Below are 14413 nucleotides of genomic sequence, written 5' to 3'. Positions count from 1 at the left end.
GAACATCACATTCCAGATTTAGTCCACCTTCACTGTTAAGCTCCGTTCTTCTGAGAAGGCTTTCTACTAGATTTTGGGGTGTGGCTGTGGGGATTTGTATTCATGCAGCCATAAGAGCATTAGTGAGATCAGCCACTGATGTTGGGTGAGGAGGAATGCAACTGGCATTCAGTTCATCCCAACATGTTCAGTGGGGTTGAGGTCAAGGCTCTGTGCAGGACACTTGAGTTCTTGCATTCCATCCTTGACAAACTATTTCTTAATGGAGCTCACTTTGTGCAGAGGAGCATCGTCATGCTGGAACAATATTGGGCTTCCTTAGTTCCAGTGAAGGGAAATTGTAATGCGACAGCATACAGAGATATTCTAGATAACTGTGTGCTTCAAACTTTGTGGCAACAGTTTGGGGAAGAAATACATATGGTTGAGATGATCAACAGTCAATACATCTTTGGTCATATTGTAAAAAACATAATCTTTCAGCCCATGTGCTCAGGTCAGAAGGCAGGCTGCAACTAGTTTTCAACTACTTGTGTCTACCTGCGATAACAAAATCGCAGGTAGACACAAGACTGGTCTCGTGTCAACGCACAATGATACAGATAATGGCAGAGTGTTGCAGAGGGTCTTTAGCAGAGGCAGGTTGATGGAAGTGGATTGTGAACTGTTCACATTTCAGCTGTGATTTGCTTCCGATTGGTGAAATAGCAGGTTGACGCATGTAAAGGCAGGTGGTCGTGCAACGCTTGAGTGACCAATTGCAGGTTGAAGCAGGTAGTGGCAGCTAGACGCAGGCTGACGCAGGGGAAGACAAGTCTTTAGAGATGGCGGCGATGCATTGCAGGTAAATGCAGACTGCACCTGCAAATAGTTTACAATAACCTGCGAGCAGTCTTATGGCCTTATATTTTTTAAAGGTTTTCTGTGTGCTGCGTCAAGCTGCATCTAGCTGCGTCTGCTTCCGGCTGGTTGAGTCAGCTTAAAAACTCTGCATCTTGCAATACGTTCAACCACAACAAAGGATTTGATGCAAAACACCTGCATCCACCTGCAATCGGTCGCCGCCGATCGTAGGTCGCAGCTTGCGTCTTTCTGCCGTCTGACCTGGGCAATAGATGTTCTATTGATACATTTCCTTCATTTGTACCTTGGGTAACAGGAACATCTGTCATCTAGTGCTATAGGAACATGGAACACTACCATTTAAACCCACCTGCTTTCTAAATCTGGAGTTGCCTTCTGTAATACAATTACATTGTACAATGATAATGTATCCCATCATGCATCTCTGCAGGCATTGTGTCACTCATCTCCCTGGCTGTGCTTTCCTATGAACGCTACCGTACGATGTTGTGTCCAGCCAAGCCTGATGTCACCAACTACAGGAGGGTTGCAGTGGGAGTTGTGCTGTCCTGGGTCTACTCCATCATCTGGACTCTGCCGCCGTTCTTCGGTTGGAGTCGCTATGGACCCGAGGGGCCCGGAACCACCTGCTCGGTGGACTGGACAGCCAAGACGGGCAACAACATCTCCTACATCATCTGCCTTTTTATCTTCTGCCTCATCCTCCCATTCCTTGTCATTGTCTACTCTTATGGGAAGCTGTTTCACGCTATCAAACAGGTGAGGATGTCTTGTTTCTTGTTTGGGTCAAAAAGCTTGAACATTATACAGGATATCGTTTCTGTTTGTACTGAGTGGGTTTAATAACTCAAATAGTCTAGACCAGGGGTGTCAAACCTAATCCATAAAGGGCCTTGTGGCTGTAGGTTTTCATTCCAGCCATGCAGCAGCACACCTGACTTGGCTCATTCAATCAACTGAACTGTCTTCACACAGTCAAATACTTGCAGCCACACCCACCCTTGATTAAAGGGTGGGTGTGTCAGTTGATTGAATAAGCCAAATCAGGGTGCTGCTGCATGGCTGGAATGAAAACCTGCAGCCACACGGCCCTTTATGGATCAGGTTTGACACCCCTGGTCTAGACAGTCATATCATTGGAATCACACTGTCTCATGTTTACATTTTCTCTTCATCTCTGACAAAAATCAGCACGTATCATACAACACACCTTTTATTTTCTTAATTATTCCATGCCCATGCAATAATACGACATCAGGCGGTTTTGTATTTCCAAACAGTTTGAAGTCTCCATCTCCACTTTTTAATAATACACTCTTGTGCATGAAATGTTCCTATTGCCTTCCTGCATCGTTGAAAGTACCCTCACAACATGCGTTAATAAAGTTTGGCCATTTAATAAAGCCGTGCTCAGACCGTACGACAAGGTGAGAGCAATATCAATTAATCTCCTTTACACCCTGACACCCTTGCTAAGGAAGAACCAATCATGGAAGGGGAAACAACAGGGGGTGCAAGTCAGGACGAAGCTGCTTCCTGCAGTGTTTTGTTCTATTTGTGGTGTTGTGAGTTATGGGTCTCTCCCCTCTCGACTCAAAGGCTGCTCTTGGGGGCAGGAAAATAATCAATGACACAACGTTGAGTTACTGCTCCAGTTGTTTATTTTTCTATAACACCACATCAGAAGGGTTTTATTCCTTTTAGATCACAGCAGTATGCCAATGCTTGCATTTTTAAAAATGATTCATGCATTATTGTCATACTTTTTATTCATTTATAGTTACATTTCATGTTTTTCAAGTAACAAGGTATTAGTTATGAGAAATCCTAAAGCACAATCTTGTCTGTCCTGAAGACTTTCCCATGATGGAAAACCTGCTCACTGTTACAAAGTGCTGACACTGGAGACTCCTTCCATAAATGTTCAATAAACACTTTCTTTAAAAAAATCTGTTTGTTATTATCTATCGACTATGTTATCTATGTTGTGTGTCGACCATACAACTCATATGAATTAGTCGTTACTATAGAATCGATAATATTAAACTGCAGTTTCAATTGCAACCAGAGCTACTGTTGTAGAAAATTAATCAACATCTTCTGACCAATCGGAATCAAGAATTTAATAACGTTGTGGTGTAAATGGTTCTTGAGACCTTCGGTCAGGGTTTCTAGCTCTTTCCATCTCTAATTACTTGTAATATCTCTTGAAGGAAGTCCATAAGTCAAAATTTTATTTCATATACTATTGAGAGTTTAATCAAGTGGAGAAAATGAAAGCCAGTTGTAATAATGAGCACTTTGTTGTTTACTTCAAATTCCAAGATAAAAGTGTTTGTTATTTACAGCTTTCAGACAGTGCAATATACTGTAGATGAACAGAGCAGATGTGTGCGTTTTCGCTGGGGGAAAAACGCTGTTTTAAACAGGTTAATAGTTTGAAGCTGACGTTAAAGTCCAGCTGTTATACATTATGTGTAATTAAAGCACATGGTAATGTGTTTAATGAATGTTACTGTTGTGTAAGATGTCTGTAAGACTTTCTGGAGGATCTGAACGATTTTTCAAGTGTTCAAGTGCCTGTCCCGGGAATGCTGAGCATGAGATGGGAATAGACCATGGACAGGGTCTCTTTGATAATAATTTATTTTTCTTTTGTGTGGGAGACACCAACCACAGTCCATGAGTTAGTTTGCAGTCTGCGGTTCTGCATTTTCACCATCATTCTTCCTACTACATAGCTGTATTGCAATGTCACTTTCTCTAGGATTGGAGATCAAACCTTTGATACCTCATCCTTTCTTGGATGTTGGATGTTCTTGGATTATTCCATCCATCCATTATCCATAACCGCTTATCCTGTGCAGGGTTGTGGGCAAGCTGGAGCCTATCTCAGCTGACTATGGGTGAGAGGCGGGGTACACCCTGGCACGGGCGCAGATAGAGGGTGGGATGGGTGGGATTCGTCCCACCCAGATTTAAATTCACCTCGTTCGGTCCCCCCACTTATAGGGAGGAAAAAACATCTATGCTGTCTTTCTTTGCATAAGGCAAACCTCACGGAAAAATCAAAAGACAAATTACCATTCGGTTTATTGAGGTGCACAGCAGTACATACATAGTTGCAACAACTCACATAAAACAAAACAAAGACTGATATTCGGTTGGTTGAGCTGCGCAGACTGCACAGGTTGCGAGCTCGAGCTTGGTTGCTATGGTTACCCACAACAAGTTTGACAGGCATATCGGGGACAGCTCCTAGTTCAGGACCCCAACACGGCATGATGAAGGGTGCCAAACCGAAAAGGCAGAAAACGATTGCATCGTTTTTTCAAAAAAACAACGACTGTAAGTAAACTGTGCCTTACTTTATCATATCACCTTGCAATTTTTTGATAGTCTGTTCAAAGTAATGTCGTAGTGAAAGTAAAATCGTACGGAGTAGAGATGCCTTTCTGGTAGTCTCCTTCTTTCGGTGGTAGCCTGTAGATACAGTGCTCAGAAGGCAGTTTTAATGTTTAATCTGGCGTTCCCTGCCATAATTTCAGCGAGCATATTGTTTCATAAGGAAACTTTGCGAAGGGTTGTTGACTGACTGCCGCTCACGCAACACACAGGCATAGTTAGAAAGTCAAGTACACTTTACACACACACACGTAGCCCAGCCTCTCGCTATGTTTAACAGTTGGAACTTAGCGGTTTTAAAACTAGTTTTCTTAAAGAATCAGTGTGCTGAAAGTCAGTTAATGTTTAAATAAAACAGTTTTTGCATACGGCATATGGCATGCTTGGGGAGTGATTGGAATCAGTATCAGAATCAATAAGCTTTATTTCTTTCAATGATGGATAATTAAGTTTGACAGTCCAAGTCTCAATACATAGGATACACAGACCTAGATGCTATAGATAAATACAAAGGGTAGACAAAACAGTCAGCAGTCATCCAGAACACACACACACACACACACACACACACACACACACACACACACACACACACACACATGACATCCTGTCGTGTCAGTGGTAAATAGCACATGAGAGCACCAGACATCACAGGTGTGCTCTATTCCTACTCTTTATTTATTAGTAGGCCTAAGCTAACGGTTGCAGGGATGAAGGAGTGGTGGTTTTTTTGTCTTAGCTGAGTAATGTCGCCGCCCTGAGGGCATCAGAGTATATTCCACGCACAACACATGTTAGGGGTGGGGTTGGGGTTGGTTTGCTGGCAGCTTTGTCCCCCCCAGTTCAAAAAACGTATCTGCGCCCCTGCACCCTGGACAAATCGCCAGGTGATTGCAGGGCTGACATATAGAGACAAAGAACCATTCACACTCACATTCACAGCTACAGTCAATTTAGAGCCACCAGTTAACCTAACCTGCATGTCTTTGGACTGTGGGGAAACTGGAGCACCCGGAGGAAGCCCATGCAGACACAGGGAGAAAACATGCAAACCACACAGAGAGGCCCCCGTCGGCCACTGGGCTCGAACCCAGAACCTTCTTGCTGTGAGGTGACGGTGCTAACCACTACGCCACCTTGGATTATTCCATCATGACATCATCCAAAGAGCTGATCATGTGGCAACGTTGCAATGCATAAAGCCATATGCGTATGGGGCCAGAGCTCCAGGTAATGTTCACACCACATGACAAAGTGGGTTTCAGCTGACAGGAAGGCTATGGTCATAAGAACAAGACGATCAATGACGGCGTAGCTCACTCCGGCCATGTCTAGTCCAGAAGGAACGATCTAAAATGGGCCACCTTGCGCAATAAATGTTGCAAGCTATATACAAGCTTTATATAGAAGCTATATACACCCTAGGAATACTGACCTATTTGCCAGAAAGAATCCAAAATGGTGACGAATTGAGGGAGAAGAAGCGATCTGTGTGTAAAATTGCTTGTTTGGGCTTAATTATTCCATATCTTCATTATTAATTGCAATTATGCAAATTTGTATAGAAGCTATATTCACCCCAGGCAGACCTACCTTCCTGCCAAAAAGAGTAAAAATTGGTGAAAAATTGAGAGAGAAGAAGCAATTTTCATGAAACGTGGACGACACTGGACAGACGCCAGATGCTGGATGAACAACACATAATGGCATAAGCTCATCGTCTGTCAGCCGGATGAGCTAATAACCACTAATTACAACCATGTTGAGGAGAAAAACATCTCAAAGTGCACCCTTATCCTCGAGGTGGATAGGCTCCACCAGGAGAGTCGGCCAAGAACAGGAATCTGATGTTACAGTGGGCACAGGCGCATCGAAACTGGAGAGCTTCAGCTCCTGCCACATGACTAGCTGATTGGATAATTGCATGAGTGCAATGAGTGCAATACAGTGGTGAGTAAGTGTATATTGACTGTTGCTACAGAAAATAGACTCGTCTGTAGATGGTACCACACACTGAGGTGATGTGAGCAGGAAAGCTGATTGAGCGCAGAGTAGTTTCAAACTGTCCACATCTGTCCACATCATGTGCCATTCGACTAAAGTTTAAAAATGCATTAGTTGTCACGTATATCATCACCTTTGTGCGAGTGTAAGATAAAAACCAGATGGTCGAATGCAATTTGTGAATCTTTCTATGACTTTAGAGCCATAAAACAAAGATTCCAATAAGGGAACTTTAACCAGAGCAAGAGCTAATATAGAATTTATCAGTCCTGCTACCACACACACACACACACACACACACACACACACACACACACACACACACACAGGTACAACACTGACAGAAAATATGAGCAGATTTTAAAAAAAGTCTTTCTTTATAAAAAAGAAAATACAATCAATAATTCATTGTGTTATTTATAGGTTTGTAAGAACAGCAAGCTGAAAAATCTTGTAGTTTTTTTTTTTTATTATTTCATAAAAGAATCTCAGTTGAAGAAGTTCTGCAGTAGTTTATAGTTCTACAGACTCCAGGCGAGATGTGCGTACGTCGTAAAAGGAAGCAGGTTGATGCAGTGCATTTGAAATGAAGCTGTAATTTACTCAGTGTAGCCTTGTTGGCATTACGCTTTTCAGAAACAGCAGACTCAGGGTACATTTAATAAAAAAAAAAGTCTGAGAATAATGTAAAATCCTCGCTCAAGATCACATTAATATAAAGGAAAAACAGAGCTCAGGTGTTCCATGTTAGTCATTATCCTTAGATAGAGAAGGCAACTGGATGAACGAAGGAATATTTTCGAACCAATCGCTCAAATGAATGAATGAACAGAGACTGAACTAGTCAGCGATTTGTTCATTTCACTCTTTCTTTCTACTATCTACAAGCACTAGTGCACTGACTCTCATTTGTTCATCTCTTGTTCATTCCTTGGCTCCTTTCAGAACCAACAAAAAGCTGAAGACTGATTGGTTCACTGGCATGCCAATCAAGCAACTGCAAACGACTGTAGGAGCCTGGAGCAAGAGGACGAGATTTAGACGCCTGAGAACTGGGTACAACAACAAAACCCATCCAGAATTCTTATTATAGAACAAAGGAACTGGCGACCTGTCTTCTTTTATTTACAGATGCTTGGCATTTCAGTAAACAAACAAGCTTTTTAAAGACTTAGATAGCAAACGGTTTTACTAAATGGACCAGTAAGCTGAGTGGAAACATACACCCGCTGGCCACTTTAATAGGAACTTGTTCTTGACTCTAAGATCCCTGTTCTTGGCTGCAGGACTGGAACTCAATGAGTTCTTCTGCTGTTGCCTGCTGAGATGCTTTTCTGCTCACCATAGCTGTAAAGAGTTGCTATGAGTTACTATATCCTTCCTGGCAGTTCGACTCAAATCAATCTCCCCATTTTCTTCTGACCTCTCTTATCAACGAGGTGTTTTTTTCCACCCACAGAACTGTCACTCACTCACTCACTCACTCACTCACTCACTCACTCACTCACTCACTTGATGTTTTTTGTTTTTCGAACCATTCTGTGTAAACTCTAGAAACTATTGTGTGTGAAAACCCCAGGAGATCAGGAGCAGTTTCTGAAATACTCAAACCAGTCCCAGGGGTGCTGCCAGAAATTTTGGGCCCCATGAAAGATTAGAATTTTGGGCCCCCCAACTTTGCTCACCCTCATCACAATTGCACTATTGTCATTATTTGACTTTTGATAGCCCATGGACCTTGAGTTTGTGACTTTGTTATTACATTTTATGTATTAACCTACCAGGGACTAGATGAAAACTGGTCAGTGACTAATTCTGGTGCATTTACAATCACAAATGAAAATTCAGTCAAACACTTGACTGGTGTCCGTTATTAGCAACACTTTAATCTAGCAAACTGTATATGGCGCTCGCTCATTAAAAACTTCAATCCTAAAGCATTTATGGGTTGTATTGCTGCTTACCTCCTTCTCCAAAGGGGGGTTCAGTGGTTTGGTAGGGCGGAGGTCCTCCTGAGGCTGAATCTGTGCATATTTAGGGCACCCCATTAGTTATGAAACTGGTTATTAGCACTAGTTATTAGCACCAGCATAACGTAATATTTCATCTTGTTTATCACACAAGTCAGTTCAGTTATTAAAATGGAAAAAATGTCACTGTACAAACTGTAAAAGTGTTCTCTTGATAGGCTAATCCAACCACGTTCATACTGTTCATTTACCATTCGCTAATATTTTGAACACACATGTGAGCGATAGCTACCTTTCTTTGGGAAAAACTGAGTGACCAGTTGCCTGCCTCTCCGGTCCCTCTCAGCTTTCAGCTGCCTTTCTTTACGTTTTTGACAGCCACTCTTCATATTTAGCGATCATAGACTGTACGCACTCCACTGCTGGCTGGCTGGCTGCTGCACCGCGACACAGCAGCAAGTAGCGTTGCACTGATCAGCACACAGATTTAACGCATCGCGCTTCTACCAGAACTGGACCGTACCATTTCGCAAAAGGAGGAGGGTTAAATGACAATATGTTGAAGAACTCAAGAAATAGACGACCTTGTTCAATTAGCTCATTTTACCAGATGGAATATTGCATTGTTGTTATTTCAAAAGTCTTATTAAAATCATTAAAAGCATATTATCAGCCCCTTAAAGGGCCCCATGGCAGTGCTGGGCCCCTAGAATTGTTCTAACCTTTCCCCCCCGGCGGCGCCCATGACCAGTCCATCTGGCTCAAACCAACACCCATGCCACAGTAAAAGAAAGTCCCACTTTGAGATCACAATTTTTCCCGTTCTGATGTTTGAATGACGTGAACATTAATAACTGAAGCTCTTGATTTGTATCTGCATGATTTTATTTGATGCATCGTGCTGCTATCAAGGGATCGGCTGATTAGAGAACTGCATCAAACAGCAGGTGTATGTAGGGATGTTTCTAATAAAGTGGCTGGTGAGTGTAGTATGCTATTTACATACATCCTGTTGTCTATAATAATTTTCTGTAATATTAGAAACATCCATGTTATAAAAGTGATTGAAATGATTTCACAAAACAGCATACATGTGATTTGGAACATAGGAGCTGAATGATTCAGAGGAATGAACCGCCAGCGAACAAACTACAGAGTATCGGTCTTTCTGGACATGCTAGCCTACTGAATGAATGAACTGAATGAAAAAATTTCCGACGCTACTCCTAGAGCTCATCCTCCAAACACCACCTTCCTGTTCCACTGTGCCACGCCCCCACCGGCTCATCCACAAACTGCTGATTTAAGGCCATGTGAAATGGTGGAAATGTCTATCACAAGGCTGTGAAAAATCCTGGGACTAAAGACATTAAATGTGATCCTGTCCTTTAATGGATACGTTGTACTCGCTCTTCACACCTGGTGTTCCTGGGATAGGCTTCAGGGCCACTGCAACCCTGATCAGGATAAAGTGCTGAAGATGAAGATGAATGAAAGAAAAGTGAACTGGAGTCATAAATGTTAAAGCAAGACGACCTTTCGATTTCATAAAATCGGTGAAACTTAGTTCCCTCTGAAATGTGATCATTGTGATATATGTTTATTTCTGTAATATCTCACAAAATATCAGGCCATTCTGTGGCTGGGAAGTTATTTAATTTGAGGGGATTAAAGCAAATAATGTGTATGAAATTGCTCGCTTCGCGCAGTCAAGCAGACAGAGGAAGTCCATGTGCGCATGCGCAGGTTTACCTTCTTCTTCTTCTTTTGGGTTTTACGGCAGCTGGCATCCACAGTTTTGCATTACTGCCATCTACAGGTTTACCTTTGACTGTGCACTGACAGTTCCATCATTCTGTCGCTAAACGAACAGCTGATCACACCGAGGTGCTCGCTGACCGCCGATATTTATTAGTTTGGTCCTGCATTTCCTTCGTATATAACATAACGTCTTTTCTTCTCGCTTTCTTTCCGTTACTGTAGTCAGTCTTTCACATTTCATTCACACACTCACGTCCTCCATTTTTCTCTCCTGTTTCAAATTTGTATCCCACAATGCCTTGCGTGAACAGGGAAAGCCCACCATGTGATGCATGATGTAGTATCTTGAATTGGGTCATGGTGAAGCAGGAAAAAATAGCGGAGAATTTAGGGCCATGTGGCCCTAAATTCATTAATTGTTCTATTAAAAAAAAAAAAAAACTCATAAAATTGGAAGTCTGTGATTCAAATTCATAGCTTTCGGTCACTAAACAAAAATAATTGGGTGTCGGGGAAAATTCTTTTTATGACCTACAACCCCGATTCCAAAAAAGTTGGGACAAAGTACAAATTGTAAATAAAAACGGAATGCAATAATTTACAAATCTCAAAAACTGATATTGTATTCACAATAGAACATAGACAACATATCAAATGTCGAAAGTGAGACATTTTGAAATTTCATGCCAAATATTGGCTCATTTGAAATTTCATGACAGCAACACATCTCAAAAAAGTTGGGACAGGGGCAATAAGAGGCTGGAAAAGTTAAAGGTACAAAAAAGGAACAGCTGGAGGACCAAATTGCAACTCATTAGGTCAATTGGCAATAGGTCATTAACATGACTGGGTATAAAAAGAGCATCTTGGAGTGGCAGCGGCTCTCAGAAGTAAAGATGGGAAGAGGATCACCAATCCCCCTAATTCTGTGCCGACAAATAGTGGAGCAATATCAGAAAGGAATTTGACAGTGTAAAACTGCAAAGAGTTTGAACATATCATCATCTACAGTGCATAATATCATCAAAAGATTCAGAGAATCTGGAAGAATCTCTGTGCGTAAGGGTCAAGGCCGAAAAACCATACTGGGTGCCCATGATCTTCGGGCCCTTAGACGGCACTGCATCACATACAGGCATGCTTCTGTATTGGAAATCACAAAATGGGCTCAGGAATATTTCCAGAGAATATTATCTGTGAACACAATTCACCGTGCCATCCGCCGTCGCCAGCTAAAACTCTATAGTTCAAAGAAGAAGCCGTATCTAAACATGATCCAGAAGCGCAGACGTCTTCTCTGGGCCAAGGCTCATTTAAAATGGACTGTGGCAAAGTGGAAAACTGTTCTGTGGTCAGATGAATCAAAATTTGAAGTTCTTTATGGAAATCAGGGACGCCGTGTCATTCGGACTAAAGAGGAGAAGGACGACCCAAGTTGTTATCAGCGCTCAGTTCAGAAGCCTGCATCTCTGATGGTATGGGGTTGCATTAGTGCGTGTGGCATGGGCAGCTTACACATCTGGAAAGACACCATCAATGCTGAAAGGTATATCCAGGTTCTAGAGCAACATATGCTCCCATCCAGACGACGTCTCTTTCAGGGAAGACGTTGCATTTTCCAACATGCCGATGCCAAACCACATACTGCATCAATTACAGCATCATGGCTGCGTAGAAGAAGGGTCCGGGTACTGAACTGGCCAGCCTGCAGTCCAGATCTTTCACCCATAGAAAACATTTGGCGCATCATAAAACGGAAGATACGCCAAAAAAGACCTAAGACAGTTGAGCAACTAGAATCCTACATTAGACAAGAATGGGTTAACATTCCTATCCCTAAACTTGAGCAACTTGTCTCCTCAGTCCCCAGACGTTTACAGACTGTTGTAAAGAGAAAAGGGGATGTCTCACAGTGGTAAACATGGCCTTGTCCCAACTTTTTTGAGATGTGTTGTTGTCATGAAATTTAAAATCACCTAATTTTTCTCTTTAAATGATACATTTTCTCAGTTTAAACATTTGATATGTCATCTATGTTCTATTCTGAATAAAATATGGAATTTTGAAACTTCCACATCATTGCATTCCGTTTTTATTTACAATTTGTACTTTGTCCCAACTTTTTTGGAATCGGGGTTGTACATTTGAAAAATCTGAAAGGCAGTACAGCTTTAAAATATGAACGGTCATCAGTTGAAGACTATAAGGAAGAAGAGAAGCCAATTTCACTGGATGCACCTTTAACCGGAATGTACAAATCATTGTGAGCTAGCTAGCTGATGGGTTATCAATGTTTGGGGCTTCTTTGAGATCTATTTCTGTTCGGGAACAAAAATCAACAAATTATTTGACGTTGTGTCAGAAATGTCAGTTACTCGATATTAATTTCTTGCTTACTTGGCTGAATTGCAGCCGATTGAAGGCAAAAATCAGAACATAAGACACTTTCACTGAAGTGATGATGTGAAACACACCTGCAACAAATCCTTCATGGATGTTTACACCATTGCATCATGACTCACTGATGAAAGCATTTCTTCCCTGTTGTGAAGGGTTGGCATTAAAGCCTTCCAGTTTTATTTTTTGATATATTGGGTATGAAATGTGTATCATGATGCAGTGTAGTTGACTAAAACATTTTTGGCAGTTACTTTACTAGGATTTGTCAGTTATTTATTGCAGCCATTTTTATGTATAAAGAGATATGTACTATATGTTACTTCCGCATAGTATCTTACAATATTATACTACAGGTTGTCTTGTGTTTGTAGGCTTGTTCATGGTTTAATAGAGTTTTCATGAGTCAAGGGAAGGGAGCAAAGTGCTTGCCATGTGGGTTTCTCCTCCAGCTTCAGAATGGACACGTGTCTCTTTTGGACAAGAGTCCATCTGTTGTGCTGAGCATTTGGGCCCCTGTTGCTGCAGGGAGCGAACAAACGTATGCCGTTGCAGCCAGTGTGCTCAGATGACTGCGTGATGAGATTTCCAATTTTCTGAATTGTGGGTGGTGCATGGAATTAGCATATATTTGCCTGAATTGAGTCCTGCGTAGGCTGCAGGCTTCTCCCTCTCTGTCTCAACGAGCGGAAAGATGCATTTTGTTAGCGCACACAAAAAAAAGATTCTTTAGCTTTAAAAAGTTTAGTACAATATCCCCCTCCATGTTGTTCTTCCTTTATGTCCAGCTTTTATCAGCATGACTTCTGTTCGGTTACAACAATCAAGTTTCAGGAAATTAAGGTGCATTTAGCAAAGGCGACATTTTGCTTCTAACTCTTTTTCCACTCCATTAGTTTTGGGGTTGGATCTGATGTCTGCATTCATTAATGCCCTTTTAAGCAATGTTTACGCTCAGAACAATGGCTTTCACACTTCGTTTTCTTAATACGCAGTACGTTTATAAAGTCAAGCCCATACCTGGTGTAGATCTTATTTCTCTAACCAGTTTATTAGCATTAAAAGTGATTCATAATGGAGCGCTTCAAAAAGTTCAGTATGGTATCCCACCAGGTCTAGTTTTAGGCCCCCTATTTTTGCTGTCTATGTATCCAGCTTTGGCATATGGTTTGAAAATGTAATGTTGGCTTTTGCTGCTTTTACTTTGTGTTTGAGCTTGGGCAGCATGGTGGTGCAGTGGTTAGCACTGTTACCTTACAGCAAGAAGGTTCAGGGTTCGACTCTCATAACTGACAGGGGCCTTTCTGTGTGGAGTTTGTCTCTGTGGGGTTCATCCGTGTGCTCTGGTTTCCTCCCACAGTTCAAAGACATGCAGATTTGTTAAAAATACCCAGCCACTGGGATTGTAAAAGCCAGTGTGTACTTGGTGCCAGTTCCAAACCCGGATAGACTGGGAGGGTTGCATCAGGAAGGGCATCTGGTGTAAAACCTATGCCAAATCAGATATGCGGAACAGATCTGCTGTGGTGTGATCCCTAACCGAAGCAGCCAAAAGAGGAAGAAGACGATTTTGCATCTGAGTTTAGCCAGCTATGGAAGATGGTGTTGAAGGTGTAAATGCTTGGATAAATTTCAACTTTCTTCTTCTACAACAGAAATACTGATGTACCTGACTGTGCTCTGGAGCTGGAATGTAATGTAAAACCAACAGTTAGTGCAACGTTAGAAGCTTAAACATTATTTTATCATTTAATTCCCATATAAGAACTACTGTATCTCTAAAGCTATATACAGTATTGTAGTGTTTCAGGATATTAAAGGAACACTGGATGTGTTGGAGTTTGGTATGAATGTATTTTATATGATGTGGCACATTCATAATTCTTGGTAATTTTATCTTGTCAAATAGCTTTTTAATGTTTTGTATTTATTCTCACAGACTTACAGATGCACTCAAAATTATTCACCTTTCCCTGAGACTGTAAGGATTTACAAACTCCAAGCTTTTCTAA

The 14413-nt window shown here is 41.6% G+C and overlaps 1 protein-coding gene across 1 annotated transcript in view; it reads left to right on the top strand.

Annotated features, from left to right (window-relative positions):
• tmtopsa (teleost multiple tissue opsin a) overlaps positions 1-14413 on the top strand; it is a 42705-nt gene that overhangs the window by 14942 nt on the left and 13350 nt on the right. Inside the window, exon 2 of the mRNA XM_060905475.1 lies at positions 1295-1623. Within this exon, the coding sequence (XP_060761458.1) occupies positions 1295-1623 (329 nt within the window). The remainder of the gene's footprint in view (positions 1-1294; positions 1624-14413) is intronic.

This window comes from Neoarius graeffei, chromosome 23 (genome assembly GCF_027579695.1).
Source record: "Neoarius graeffei isolate fNeoGra1 chromosome 23, fNeoGra1.pri, whole genome shotgun sequence".
In the NCBI taxonomy this organism is placed as follows: Eukaryota; Metazoa; Chordata; class Actinopteri; order Siluriformes; family Ariidae; genus Neoarius; species Neoarius graeffei.
The sequence above is the reverse complement of the archived record's forward strand: the minus strand, read 5'-3'. Positions and strand labels throughout refer to the sequence as shown.